General features: G+C 44.4%; 1 protein-coding gene across 4 annotated transcripts in view; it reads right to left on the bottom strand.

Moving 5' to 3' along the window:
* Positions 1–13,700, bottom strand: part of AMOTL1 (angiomotin like 1) — a 118,329-nt gene that overhangs the window by 72,302 nt on the left and 32,327 nt on the right. Inside the window, exon 3 of one of the 4 annotated variants that reach the window (XM_058184903.1) lies at positions 12,558–12,684. The exons of 2 other annotated variants lie outside the window; for them this stretch is intronic. In XM_058184903.1, the coding sequence (XP_058040886.1) occupies positions 12,558–12,633 (76 nt within the window). In that variant the 5' untranslated portion in view covers positions 12,634–12,684. Of the gene's footprint in view, positions 1–875; positions 1,509–12,557; positions 12,685–13,700 lie in introns of those variants that run through there. One more of the 4 variants, XM_058184904.1, reaches the window with a different exon arrangement.

The following is a 13,700-nucleotide window of genomic DNA, read 5'->3' as shown; positions in this document are numbered from 1 at the left end:
AACAACCAGGTTACTAATTTATCAACCGTAGTGATTCGTGTAACAACTGCGGCCATTCCCCGCCCCATCGTTCCAGCCAGTTCTGGTCGGAACCATCCACTCCCATCCCCAGTTTCATTTAGCAAGTCTTCCACCCAACTCCCCGCCCCATCGTTCCCCACCAGTTCTGGTCAGAACCATCCACTCCCATCCCCAGTTCCATTTAGCAAGTCTTCCACCCAACTCCCCCCCCCCGGCCCCATCGTTCCCAGCCAGTTCTGGTCGGAACCATCCATCCCAATCCCCAGTTCCATTGAGCAAGCCTTCCACCCAACTCCCCACCCCATCGTTCCCAACCAGTTCTGGTCGGAACCATCCATTCCTATCTCCATGAGCAAGCCTTCCACCCAACTCCCCGCCCCATCGTTCCCCACCAGTTCTGGTCGGAACCATCCACTCCCATCCCCAGTTCCATTTAGCAAACCTTCCACCCAACTCCCCGCCCCATCGTTCCCAGCCAGTTCTGGTCGGAACCTTCCATCCATTCCCGATCTCGCCCGCCCACCTCCGTCTTCCTACCCGGCCAAAATGGGGAAAGGCTTAAAGGCAGGCAAGGCAAGGCAAGGCTGGGGGGCTAAGGGCGCAAGCATGGGCGGCTTTGACAGGCTGAAGCGGGTTTCCCTGCGGTTCCTCCCCCTCCCCTTTTTTTTTTGGCATCCCGCAAAGCGAAAAGGAGAGGGGGGGAGGGGGGTACCCGAGTTAGGGGGCGGGGGGGGGGCAGGAGAGCGAACCCGCACCGCGCTTCCCACGCCGGAATGCTCGGAATGCCGGAGAGCATTATTATTATTCTTAAATTATTATTTTACGTTTATTTTAATGTTATTTATTGTTTTTACCTACGGCTGCCCAAATCATAGCAAACGTCTCTGGGTCCTAAGGGTGGCCCACATGTATCCGCCGCGGCGAAGCGAGGCAAATCCCCGGGATGAGCCGAGAGGGACCCGTCCCCGCTTGAGAAACGAAGCTCGCTCGCTCGCTTGCTTTCCCCCCCCCAACCGCCCCCGCTTTTTCCTCCGATGCGGCCAAAGGGTCCGGGCTCGGCGACGTAATTCGAGCCGCCCACCCACGCGCGCGCGGGGGGCTCGGAGGAAGCGGCGGCGGCGGCCGCAGCAATGGCACCTCGCCCCGAGGCGCCCGTGGCCAGGTCCTAACGCTCGAGAGGCTCCGTTCCGCAGGCCGGACGCGCGTCGGACTGGCCGCTTTTTTTGCCTCCTCGGACGTTTTTCTCTCCGGGACGCGGCGGGCGAGAGAGGGGGTGGTGGTGGAGCGCAGGCAGGGCGGAGCCCCGGGGTGGCTGCTGCCCAGCCAAGGACCGGGAGAGGCCCGGCGGTGGGTGTCTTCTGCGGGGCTGCGCCCACCTTGCCAGCCTTGTGTGTGTGTCTGTATGGGAGAAGGTTGCCTTCCCCCTGCCCTGAGGCTGGCTAGCTAGCCAGCCCCCCCCTAATCTAGCTTGCCCTCCAGATGTTCCGGACTTCAGCTCCCATCAGCCTCTGCCAAAGGCTGAGCAGCCAATGGCAGGAGGTTGGTTGGCATTCGAAACCTCTCCTGAGGCAACTTTCCTAGCTAGGCCCGCTGGAAACTTCGACTTCAAAAGAAGAGGAGGGGGGGGGGAAATAAATAAAAATAAAAAGGGTGAAGCAGGGGGATTCAGGTGACTGGATGAACAGGATGCCAGGGATTTTCTCTTTAGGGCTCTTAAATGCCGCCTTAAATGATGCTCGTCCCAAAGGTGCTTTGTGTGTGTGTGTGTTTCAAGAGGCAACTCGACTTTCTGGGTTTTTTGTCTTCGGTTTCGGTTCTCACCCAAGAAGCTTCTTCAGCTCTGACTGGATTCTTCAGAGCTGAAGAAGCTGCTTGGATGAGAAGCGAAAGGTCTTCAAAGAAAAAAACCAGAAAGTCCAGTTGCCTCTTGGGGGGGAAAAAAAACAACACCTTTGGGGCAAACCGTGACCTGGACGACTGAGAATCTCTGTAGACTTTTAGCGATCCAAAGGGTGTGGGAGTAGGAATGGATTTCCAGAGGAAAAAAAAAATTGCAGACTACAGGAACCAGGAGCACCACTCAAATAAACCTCCAAGTAATAATAATAATATCTGAGTTGGACCAGAGTTGGTCTTCTAGGCCAACCCCCTGCCCAGGCAGGAAACCCTACACCATTTCAGACAAATGGCTATCCAACATTTTCTTTAAAAATTTCCAGTGTTGGAGCATTTACAACTTCTGCAGGCAAGTCGTTCCACTTATTAATTATTCTAACTGTCAGGAAATTTCTCCTTAGTTCTAGGTTGCTTCTCTCCTTGATTAGTTTCCACCCACTGCTTCTTGTCCTGCCCTCAGGGGCTTTGGAGAACAGCCCGACTCCCTCTTCTTTGTGGCAGCCCCTGAGATATTGGAACACTGCTATCATGTCTCCCCTAGTCCTTCTTTTCTTCAAACTAGGCATACCCAGTTCCTGCAACCGTTCTTCATATGTTTTAGCCTCCAGTCCCCTAATCATCTTTGTTGCGCTTGTCTGCACTCTTTCTAGAGTCTCCAAATCTTTTTAACATCGTGGCAACCAAAACTGAATGCAATATTCCAAGTGTGGCCTTACCAAGGCATTATAAAGTGGTATGAACACTTCACGTGATCTTGATTCTATCCCTCTGTTTATGCAGCCCAGAATTGTGTTGGCTTTTTTGGCAGCTGCTGCACACTGCTGGCTCATATCTAAATGGTTGTCCACTAGGACTCCAAGATCCCTCTCACAGGTACTACTATTGAGCAAGGTACCACATATCCGGTGCATTTTGTTTTTTTGGCCTAAGTGTAGAACCTTACTTTTTTCACTGTTGAATTTCATTTTGTTCATTTTGTTAGTGGCCTCAACGACTTTCTAAAAGGATGCAAATGACCAGCTATCTGCAAGGAATATAAATCCTTTCATTCCCCACCATTCAGTCAGAGCTGTAGAAGCTTCTGGGATGAGAAGCGAAACATCTTCAAAAGAAAAAAACAGAAAGTCCAGTTGCCTCCTGAAAAAAAAAAGCATCTTTGGGAAAACCATGACCTGAATGACTGAGAATCTCTGTAGATAATTAAAATGCTGCCGTTCCAGGCAAGAACTGCGTTACAGAGTTTCCAACTCCCAGTTCTGTCTTGGTAAGAAAGCAGCGTACAGATAGTCCTCGATTTGAAACCGTTCGTTTAATGACTGATGTTAGAGTGGCACTGAAAAAATGACTTACAACCGTGTTTCACACTTACAACCATTGCAGCATAGTGATCAAAATTGGCAGCTGACTCAGGATGGCGGATTGCAATGTCCCCTTTTGCGACCTTCTGACAAGCAAAGACAATGGGGGAAGCCGGATTCAGTTAACAGCCATGTGACTAATTTAACACTGCTGTGGTTCATTTAACAACTGTGGCAAGAAAGATGGTAAAATAGGGGCCAAATTCACATAACTCTTTTCGCTTATGTTGGGCTCAGTTGTGGGTCATAAGTCAAGGACCACCTGTAGAACATAGAATCATAGGCCTGGTGGGGACCTTGGAGGTCTTCTAGTCCAGGGGTCTCCAACCTTGGCAACTTTAAGACTTGTGGACTTCAACTCCCAGAGTTCCTCAGCCAGCAAAGCCTTCAGATGGAATCACTTCTCCAATCCCACTATGCTCTCCTTTCCATGCCCAATTTTACCTTCTATTTATTTATTTATTTATTTATTTTATTAAATTTTTATACCGCCCTTCTCCCGAAGGACTCAGGGCGGTGTACAGCCGAAATAAAATACAGAGTATATACAATTAAAAGAAATTAAAATAAACTATTACTAAATGGCCGGTAATTAAAAGATTTAAAAATTTAAAATTTTTAAAACCCCAATTTAAAAACCACTATTTATGCCAGTCCTGCTTGAATGAATAAATATGTTTTTAGCTCACGACGAAAGGTCCGAAGATCAGGCACTTGACGTAAGCCAGGGGGGAGTTCGTTCCAGAGCGTCGGTGCTCCCACAGAGAAGGCCCTACTCCTGGGGGCCGCCAGCCGACATTGTTTGGCGGACGGCACCCTGAGAAGGCCCTCTCTGTGGGAGCGTACAGGTCGATGGGAGGCATAAAGTAACAGCAGGCGGTCTCGTAAGTACCCAGGTCCTAAGCCATGGAGCGCTTTAAAGGTGGTAACCAGGATCTTGAAGCACACCCGAAAGACTACAGGAAGCCAGTGCAGACTACGGAGCAGTGGTGTTACATGGGAGCCACGAGCGGCTCCCATTACCACTCGCGCAGCTGCATTCTGGACTAACTACCTGTTGGAGGAGAGAAAACACCCCATTTCCCCTCTTCTCTTCTGTTCCACATCTTCTCAAGATCATGTGAAATGCTAGTGCCTTGGTAAGACCATACTTGGAATGGAAACGTCACCAGAGTTAGCACCCACAGTTCAACCCTGAGCTACAAATATTCTCTTCCATCACTAAGATAAGCAGGGTTGGATGAGATTATGGCATGGATGGAAGGTCACAAAAAGCCATAATCCTGTAGATGGCATTGAGAAATTGGAAGCATTTCCCCCAAATAAGACAGCATTCTTCCCTAGTTTGAGCAAGCAAACATGAATTTGAGCTTGAATGGAGGATGAATGTCTGATATAATTTGAATAATTTAACAAGTCAAAGAAAGTATCAATTCACTGGTTTGCAGAAGTACAAACTAATCTAGGAAAATAATTCTCAGTAAGAGGCAAGCATGCTGATTAGCTAAGGAAAGTACCTCTTAACTGTCTGGATTGGTCTGACCCAACAAGTCAGACACAGACTTCAAAGGATAATTAGAACTGCAGAAAAAACAATGGCTACCAACCTGCCTTCCATTGAGGATCTATATACTGCACGAGTCAAAAAGAGGGCTGTGGAAATATTTACAGACCCCTCACATCCTGGGCATAAACTGTTTCAACTCCTACCCTCAAAACGATGCTACAGAGCACTGCACACCAGAACAACTAGACACAAGAACAGTTTTTTTCCAAATGCCATCACTCTGCTAAACAAATAATTCCCTCAACACTGTCAAAGTAGTTACTAAATCTGCACTACTATTAATCTTCTCATTATTCCCACCACCCATCTACTTCCACTTATGATTGTATGACTGTAACTTTGTTGCTCGTATCCTTACGATTTATAATGATATTGATTCTTTCCTGATTGCTTAATTGTAGCCTATGACTATCATTAAGTGTTGTAAGTGTTGTACCTTGATGAACGTATCTTTTCTTTTATGTACACTGAGAGCATATGTACCAAGACAAATTCCTTGTGTGTCCAATCACACTTGGCCAATAAAAATTCTATTCTATTCTATTCTATGTAGAGGTAGTCCTCGACTTTCGACTACAATTGAGCCCAATTTTTTGTTGCTAACAAAGACAATTCAGTTTTGCCCCATTTTCTTGCCACCGTAAGTGAATCACTGCAGTTGTTAAGTTAGTAACATGGTTGTTAAGTGAATCTGGCTTCCACGTTGACTTTGCTTATAAGAAGTTTTCAAAAGGTGATCTCATGACCCTGGGACAGTGCAACCATCATAAATATGAACCAGTTGCTAAGCCTCCGAATTTTGATGAGGTGACCATGGAGATGCTGCAAGGGTTGTAAGTGTGGAAAACGGTCAAAGGTCATTTTTCAGTGCCATTGAAACTTTGAACAGTCACTAAATGAATGGTTGTAAGTTGAGGACTACTTGTAACATGCTTCTTGGAAAAGATGGAATATGGACACAGGAAGAAAAAGAATTGTTGTGACCCAGGCCCAAGTAAGTAGTAATAAACTTAGTCCGTGAAGAAACAAACTTTATTCAAACAGCTGGGAATTATTTCATTCCCAGAGTTGTTCAACTCCAAAGTAAAACAAATGCCTCCCAACACAAATTCCTCAGTTATCTCACAAACCTTAGTCCAATTAGGCAAACTGCCAAAGGCCCTTCCTGGCAAACTGCTTGCAATATTGCAGGTTCAAGTCCCACCAGGCCCAAGGTTGACTCAGCCTTCCATCCTTTATAAGGTAGGTAAAATGAGGACCCAGATTGTTGGGGGGCAATAAGTTGACTTTGTATATAGTATACAAATGGATGAAGACTATTGCTTGACATAGTGTAAGCCGCCGTGAGTCTTCGGAGAAAGGCGGGATATAAATGCAAAAAAATAAAATAAAATAAAAATAAAAAAATAAAAATAAAACATCCAGAAGCCACAAAAACAAAGACATACACGAAGCAGAGGACAAAGCAGAAGATGCCGTTGCTGGTCTGTTTTAAGCCTTATGGGAGGGGGCAATCAACTCTTGGCCCTACTCCTGAGTTGTCCTCTCTGCAAGCTGCTCTTGCCTTCTGGCAGCTCTTCTCATGTGTGCATTAGGAACAGGCTCCTCTTGTTCCTCTGCCTCACTACAATCAGTCTCTGGAGGCTCTGGAGTCTGCACCTCACTTCCCGATGGCCGACTCCGTTGCCAGCTCCGTAGGCTGCTGATGGACCACAACAAAAATAGGAGTATTTCTAACATTTTTAAAACCCATACTATTTTTAAAACGTTAAGATCTTAACTTTAGATAATATATTATTGTAGAAAGAAAGGTGTAATCTCTTGAGGATTGCACCTATATAGTAGGTTTTACAGCATTTATTCTGAAAGTTTTATAATATTTCATTGCATACAGTCTAATGGCTAATTTAGACTGCTTATTGCAGTATCAACCTTACTGCAGTATGTCAACCTCAACTGGTTAAAGATGTTTGGGCTTCAACTCCCAGAATTCCCTAGCATGCTGTCTGGGGAATTCAGGGAATTAAAGTCCATGCATCTTAAAGCAGTTGAGGTTGAAAAATGCCAGCAGAGAGTCTTAATGGGCTGAAGCAGAATCAAAGTCACACAAATAAATAAATTCTATAGGGTCAGCCTGGCCTGTTGCATTCTTAGCATGTTCTGTGATACACCGCCAGAGGTGGGTTTCAGCAGGTTCTGACCAGTTCTGGAGAACCAGTAGCAGAAATTTTGAGTAGTTTAGAGGACCGGTAGTAAAAATTCTGTCTGGCCCCGCCCATCTACTTCCACTTATGATTGTATGACTGTAACTTTGTTGCTCGTATCCTTACGATTTATAATGATATTGATTCTTTCCTGATTGCTTAATTGTAGCCTATGACTATCATTAAGTGTTGTAAGTGTTGTACCTTGATGAACGTATCTTTTCTTTTATGTACACTGAGAGCATATGCACCAAGACAAATTCCTTGTGTGTCCAATCACACTTGGCCAATAAAAATTCTATTCTATTCTATTCTAAGTAGAGGTAGTCCTCGACTTTCGACTACAATTGAGCCCAATTTTTTGTTGCTAACAAAGACAATTCAGTTTTGCCCCATTTTCTTGCCACCGTAAGTGAATCACTGCAGTTGTTAAGTTAGTAACATGGTTGTTAAGTGAATCTGGCTTCCACGTTGACTTTGCTTATAAGAAGTTTTCAAAAGGTGATCTCATGACCCTGGGACAGTGCAACCATCATAAATATGAACCAGTTGCTAAGCCTCCGAATTTTGATGAGGTGACCATGGAGATGCTGCAAGGGTTGTAAGTGTGGAAAACGGTCAAAGGTCATTTTTTTTCAGTGCCATTGAAACTTTGAACAGTCACTAAATGAATGGTTGTAAGTTGAGGACTACTTGTAACATGCTTCTTGGAAAAGATGGAATATGGACACAGGAAGAAAAAGAATTGTTGTGACCCAGGCCCAAGTAAGTAGTAATAAACTTAGTCCGTGGAGAAACAAACTTTATTCGAACAGCTGGGAATTATTTCATTCCCAGAGTTGTTCAACTCCAAAGTAAAACAAATGCCTCCCAACACAAATTCCTCAGTTATCTCACAAACCTTAGTCCAATTAGGCAAACTGCCAAAGGCCCTTCCTGGCAAACTGCTTGCAATATTGCAGGTTCAAGTCCCACCAGGCCCAAGGTTGACTCAGCCTTCCATCCTTTATAAGGTAGGTAAAATGAGGACCCAGATTGTTGGGGGGCAATAAGTTGACTTTGTATATAGTATACAAATGGATGAAGACTATTGCTTGACATAATGTAAGCCACCGTGAGTCTTCGGAGAAAGGCGGGATATAAATGCAAAAAAATAAAATAAAATAAAAATAAAAAAAATAAAAATAAAACATCCAGAAGCCACAAAAACAAAGACATACACGAAGCAGAGGACGAAGCAGAAGACGCCGTTGCTGGTCTGTTTTAAGCCTTATGGGAGGGGGCAATCAACTCTTGGCCCTACTCCTGAGTTGTCCTCTCTGCAAGCTGCTCTTGCCTTCTGGCAACTCTTCTCATGTGTGCATTAGGAACAGGCTCCTCTTGTTCCTCTGCCTCACTACAATCAGTCTCTGGAGGCTCTGGAGTCTGCACCTCACTTCCCGATGACCGACTCCGTTGCCAGCTCTATAGGCTGCTGATGGACCACAACCAAAATAGGAGTATTTCTAACATTTTTAAAACCCATACTATTTTTAAAACGTTAAGATCTTAACTTTAGATAATATATCATTGTAGAAAGAAAGGTGTAATCTCTTGAGGATTGCACCTATATAGTAGGTTTTACAGCATTTATTCTGAAAGTCTTATAATATTTTATTGCATACAGTCTAATGGCTAATTTAGACTGCTTATTGCAGTATCAACCTTACTGTAGTATGTCAACCTCAACCGGTTAAAGATGTTTGGGCTTCAACTCCCAGAATTTCCTAGCATGCTGTCTGGGGAATTCAGGGAATTAAAGTCCATGCATCTTAAAGCAGTTGAGGTTGAAAAACACCAGCAGAGAGTCTTAATGGGTTGAAGCAGAATCAAAGTCACACAGATAAATAAATTCTATAGGGTCAGCCTGGCCTGTTGCATTCTTAGCATGTTCTGTGATACACCGCCAGAGGTGGGTTTCAGCAGGTTCTGACCAGTTCTGGAGAACCAGTAGCAGAAATTTTGAGTAGTTTGGAGAACCGGTAGTAAAAATTCTGACTGGCCCCACCCCATCTATTCTCTGCCTCCTGAGTCCCAGCTGATCGGGAGGAAATGGAGATTTTACAGTATCCTTCCCCTGCCATGCCCACCAAGCCACACACACCAAGCCATGCCACACACACCAAGCCAAACCCACAGAACTGGTAGCAAAAAAATTTGAAACCCACCACTGTACACCGCATACATTCTTAAAAGCTTAGCATTTTGCTAGTCAAGTTCAGAGTAAATGAAGGAAGAAAAAAGTAACTTACCACCCTTTTCATCCTATGATGTGGATTCCCAAAGACCATAGCACATTTTGACAGACGCAAATCCACATGCACAGCTTAAGAAATACCACTCATTGCAATGCATTTATGCTTAACGTAACAAGACTGCTGGAACCCCTACAAGCAGGAAGAAGCCTCAGTGCAGCTCTTTTCAAGAGCGGTTATAAAGTTCCATCTGCAAACAGCACTTAAATCCATACCAAACCTTGCTACCAGCCAGAATCTGGTAGAGGCATTGAAAAGAGACCTTGTCCTCCTCTTCTAAAATTAATAGCCACAATGCGATCTTTGCCATGGGAATGAATGTATGCATTTATAACATTTCCTCCAACGGGCTTCTGCAAAGCACAGGCCCGCCGTTAGAAAAAGCTTACCCCTCCCTTAAAAATGGGAAAGAAAATTCCGCTGCACATCTGTTTTTTGTATTGGGAGGAAGCGTGCTCCGTCTTTCTTTCCTTTAATAATTTGACCTGTTTTGTTTCTGACAAAAGGATGCTGTGTGAGGCACTGGCTCTTTGGATTCATTCCAAGCCCAGATGAGGTCAGCATGGGAGGGAGAGAGAGAGAGAGAAAGAAGCCCAATTCTCACAGCTGGATGTCCACCAGCAATCTGAACAAACTATTTGGGCTGTCATTTCAATCGGAATCAAATACAATTGGATTCCTTGTTGCAACAATTGCATGTCGAAGACCGCAATCTTACAAATGTTTACGCCTGACATAACTGCTATTTCATGTCCTTACAAGAATGTGTGCATTCTAAATCTGCACTACTATTAATCTTCCCATCGTTTCCACCAACCATCTCCTTCCACTATGACTGTAACTTTGTTACTTGTATCCTTATGATTTATATTGATATTGATTGTTTCCTGATTGCTTATTTGTTCCCTATGACTATCATTAAGTGTTGTACCTCATGATTCTTCATGAACATATCTTTTCTTTTATGTAAATCATATGCACCAAGACAAATTCCTTGTGTGTCCAATTACACTTGGCCAATAAAAAATTATATTCTATTCTAAAAGAATGTGTGCGTATTTGTATACATGACGCACGCCAGCATGTTGGCTTCATGTTAGCTCCCTATCAATGTAAACAAGAATATTAAAAAAAAAACCCAGCCAAACAGGATCGAAACTGCTAATTGGAGTAATTAGCAGTTTCGGGGACTGGAGGATAAAACATATGAAGAACGGTTGCAGGAACTGGGTATGTCTAGTTTAACAAAAAGAAGGACTAGGGGAGACATGATAGCAGTGTTCCAATATCTCAGGGGCTGCCACAGAGAAGTGGGAGTTGGGCTGTTCTCCAGAGCACCTGAGGGTAGAACAAGAAGCAATGGGTGGAAACTGACCAAGGAAAGAAGCAACTTAGAACTAAGGAGAAATTTCCTGACAGTTAGAACAATTAATAAGTGGAACGACTTGCCTTCAGAAGTTGTGAATGCTCCAACACTGGAAATTTTTAAGAAAATGTTGGATAACCATCTGACTGAGATGGTGTAGGGTTTCCTGCCTGGGCAGGGGGTTGGACTAGAAGGCCTCCAAGGTCCCTTCCAACTCTGATGTTATGTTATGTTATGTTAATCATTACTGCCACTGTCTATTATTGGGTTATGACTGCAGCAGACGCCCTCATGGCTATCAGGTTGCACAAAATGTTTTGGAATTCATGCAACTTCTGGCGAAGAGACCGGCTCATAGAGGTCCTGTGTAATCCTGACTGCATTCTAATCCTTCCACCAGCCCATCAGGCATAATTCTAAATGATGTCCTTTTGGGCAGCTGGAAAGGACAATCGTGCTGGGGAACATGATCGTAAGTACCTATCTCCAACCAATAGGTGTTCAACCACTTTGGCCGGAAGGACATAAATGGCCGCTCTTAAATTTTTAGAAGTGCACCACTTTGCCTATGAAATTAGAAATGAGTTCAAAACGACCTTCAGTCTTTTATAGCTTGGTGCTTCTTGGAATCTTGGCATGACGTCCCCCAGATTCTTACTTAAAGGATCTAACTCTACAGGATTATGTGTTACGAACAACTTATTCCCACCAGTGCATGCAGGAAGACTCAAACCCAGGAAGCAAAGCCCCCCACTGGCACATGCACATCTGCCCAACAACTTTCACATCTGTTCCCAATGGAAAGCCAGATGTGTCGCTGAACACGTCATAGGAAGATGTATAAAAATGACCCCACAAAAAGTGGGGCCAGGCTTTGAAATACCATGTCAGCAATAGGATATCCTATTGCTGACATGGTATTTCAAAGCCTGGCCCCTATATATACAGGTGTGTGTGTGTGTGTGTGTGTGTGTATGATGTTGTGGTTAGATGGCCTAGACCAATGATGGCTAACCTTTTTGCCATCATGTGCCAAAAGCAGGGGTAGCATGGGGGGGATCGTGCGCACGTGTGCCCACACCCATAATTCAATGCACTCTGCCTCCCCGTGCATGCACGAACAACCCCCCTGCGCTCCCCCCACTTTTGGCATGTGATGGAACGGTGGGCCCAGCGGGCCCATTTTTCACCCTCCCCAGGCTCCAGAGGCTTTCTTAGAGCCTGGGGAAGGTGAAAATGGCCTTCCCCACCCGCCTGGAGGCCCTCCGGAGGCCAGAAATGGCCCATTTCCCGACTTCCGGTCGGCCTGGAAGGCCCGAAAAACAGCTGGCTGGCACCCACATGTGCACTGAAGCTGAACTAGGGCAATGCTTGTGTGCCCACAGATATGGCTCTGTGTGCCACCTATGGCACACGTGCCATAGGTTCACAATCATGGGCCTAGACATCAGTATTTAAAAGTAGATCTTTTTAACATTTATATTTTATTGTGTTCTTCTTATCTAGATGAAATGTTAATACATATCACTAGGCCATGTATGATATGCCATATTCTAAATCAGGAGTGTCAAACATGGTTGGCGGTATTAGGATTTTGTTTGCCCTTGGGGGGCCAGGATGGCCGTGGCCTAGTCATCGCTGCCGACTGGAGGCGGTCCTTTGCCTTCTCCAGGTCATCCCCGTGGGGCAACTCTGAGCTTGTTGCAGGCCAGATCTGGCCTGTGGACCACCAGTTTGACACGTCTGCTCTAAATCAATCAATCAATCTACAGTAATCCCTAGCCATGCCAGACAATCAGCTCAAGCTTCAAATACTATTGGGAGAAATAAGACAATGGAACAATTCCTCACTCGTCTTTCTTGGTTGGTTGGTTGGTTGGTTGGTTGGTTGGTTGGTTGGTTGGTTGGCTGGTTCATGTACTTCCATCCTAGCTTTTTTCAAAGATCTCTGAACTTGTTTTTCCCCTGAATAACAAATCTATGGACACGATTTAATTCACAGAAAAAAAGAGTTTGACTAGCTGAAAGTTATACAACGAACTCTATAACTGAATGAATACATAAGCCCGGTGATTCTAAACAATGAATAGGAAGAGAATATCTGTCATTGCAAGGAAACACGCATAATTCAAGCAAGGAAACTTTGGAAAAACAGATAAAAGTCTGCAAGTGATCTGTCTGCATAGTGTTGTTGTTCTGAATAAACTGTTGCTGTTTAACTGAAATCTTTGACCATCTTATAAAAAGCAGGGTGTTTGCTGCCATAGCATATTTGCTTAAATCTATACTAAGTAAATTATTGAGTCTGTCATCTGCACCTCTATAACTGTCTGGTTTGGTTCTACAACCCAACAAGACAGACACAGACTTCAGAGGATAATTAGAACTGCAGAAAAAACAATGGCTACCAACCTGCCTTCCATTGAGGACCTGTATTCTGCACGTCAGAAAGAGGGCTGTGAAAATATTTACAGACCCCTCACATTCTGGACATAAACTGTTTCAACTCCTACCTTCAATACGACGCTATAGAGCACTGCACACCAGAACAACTAGACACAAGAACAGTTTTTCCCCCGAATGCCATCGCTCTGCTAAACAAATAATTCCCTCAACACTGTCAAACTATTTACTAAATCTGCATTACTGCTAATCTTCTCATCATTCCCACCACCCATCTCCTTCCACTTACGATTGTATGACTGTAACTTTGTTGCTTGTATCCTTACAGTTTATATTGATATTGATTGTTTCCTGATTGCTTAATTGTAGCCTATGACTATCATTAAGTGCTGTATCATTAAGTGTTAAATTTGTACCCTATGACTATCAAGTGTTGTAAGTGTTGTACCTTGATGAACGTATCTTTTCTTTTATGTACACTGAGAGCATATGCACCAAGAAAATTCCTTGTGTATCCAATCACACTTGGCCAATAAAAAGTTCTATTCTATTCTATTCTATTCTATCCTATTCTATTCTACTCTAAGTATC

The sequence above is a fragment of the Ahaetulla prasina genome, chromosome 5 (genome assembly GCF_028640845.1).
Source record: "Ahaetulla prasina isolate Xishuangbanna chromosome 5, ASM2864084v1, whole genome shotgun sequence".
Taxonomy (NCBI): Eukaryota; Metazoa; Chordata; class Lepidosauria; order Squamata; family Colubridae; genus Ahaetulla; species Ahaetulla prasina.
Note: the sequence above shows the minus strand (reverse complement) of the source record. Positions and strands in the feature narration are given on the sequence as shown.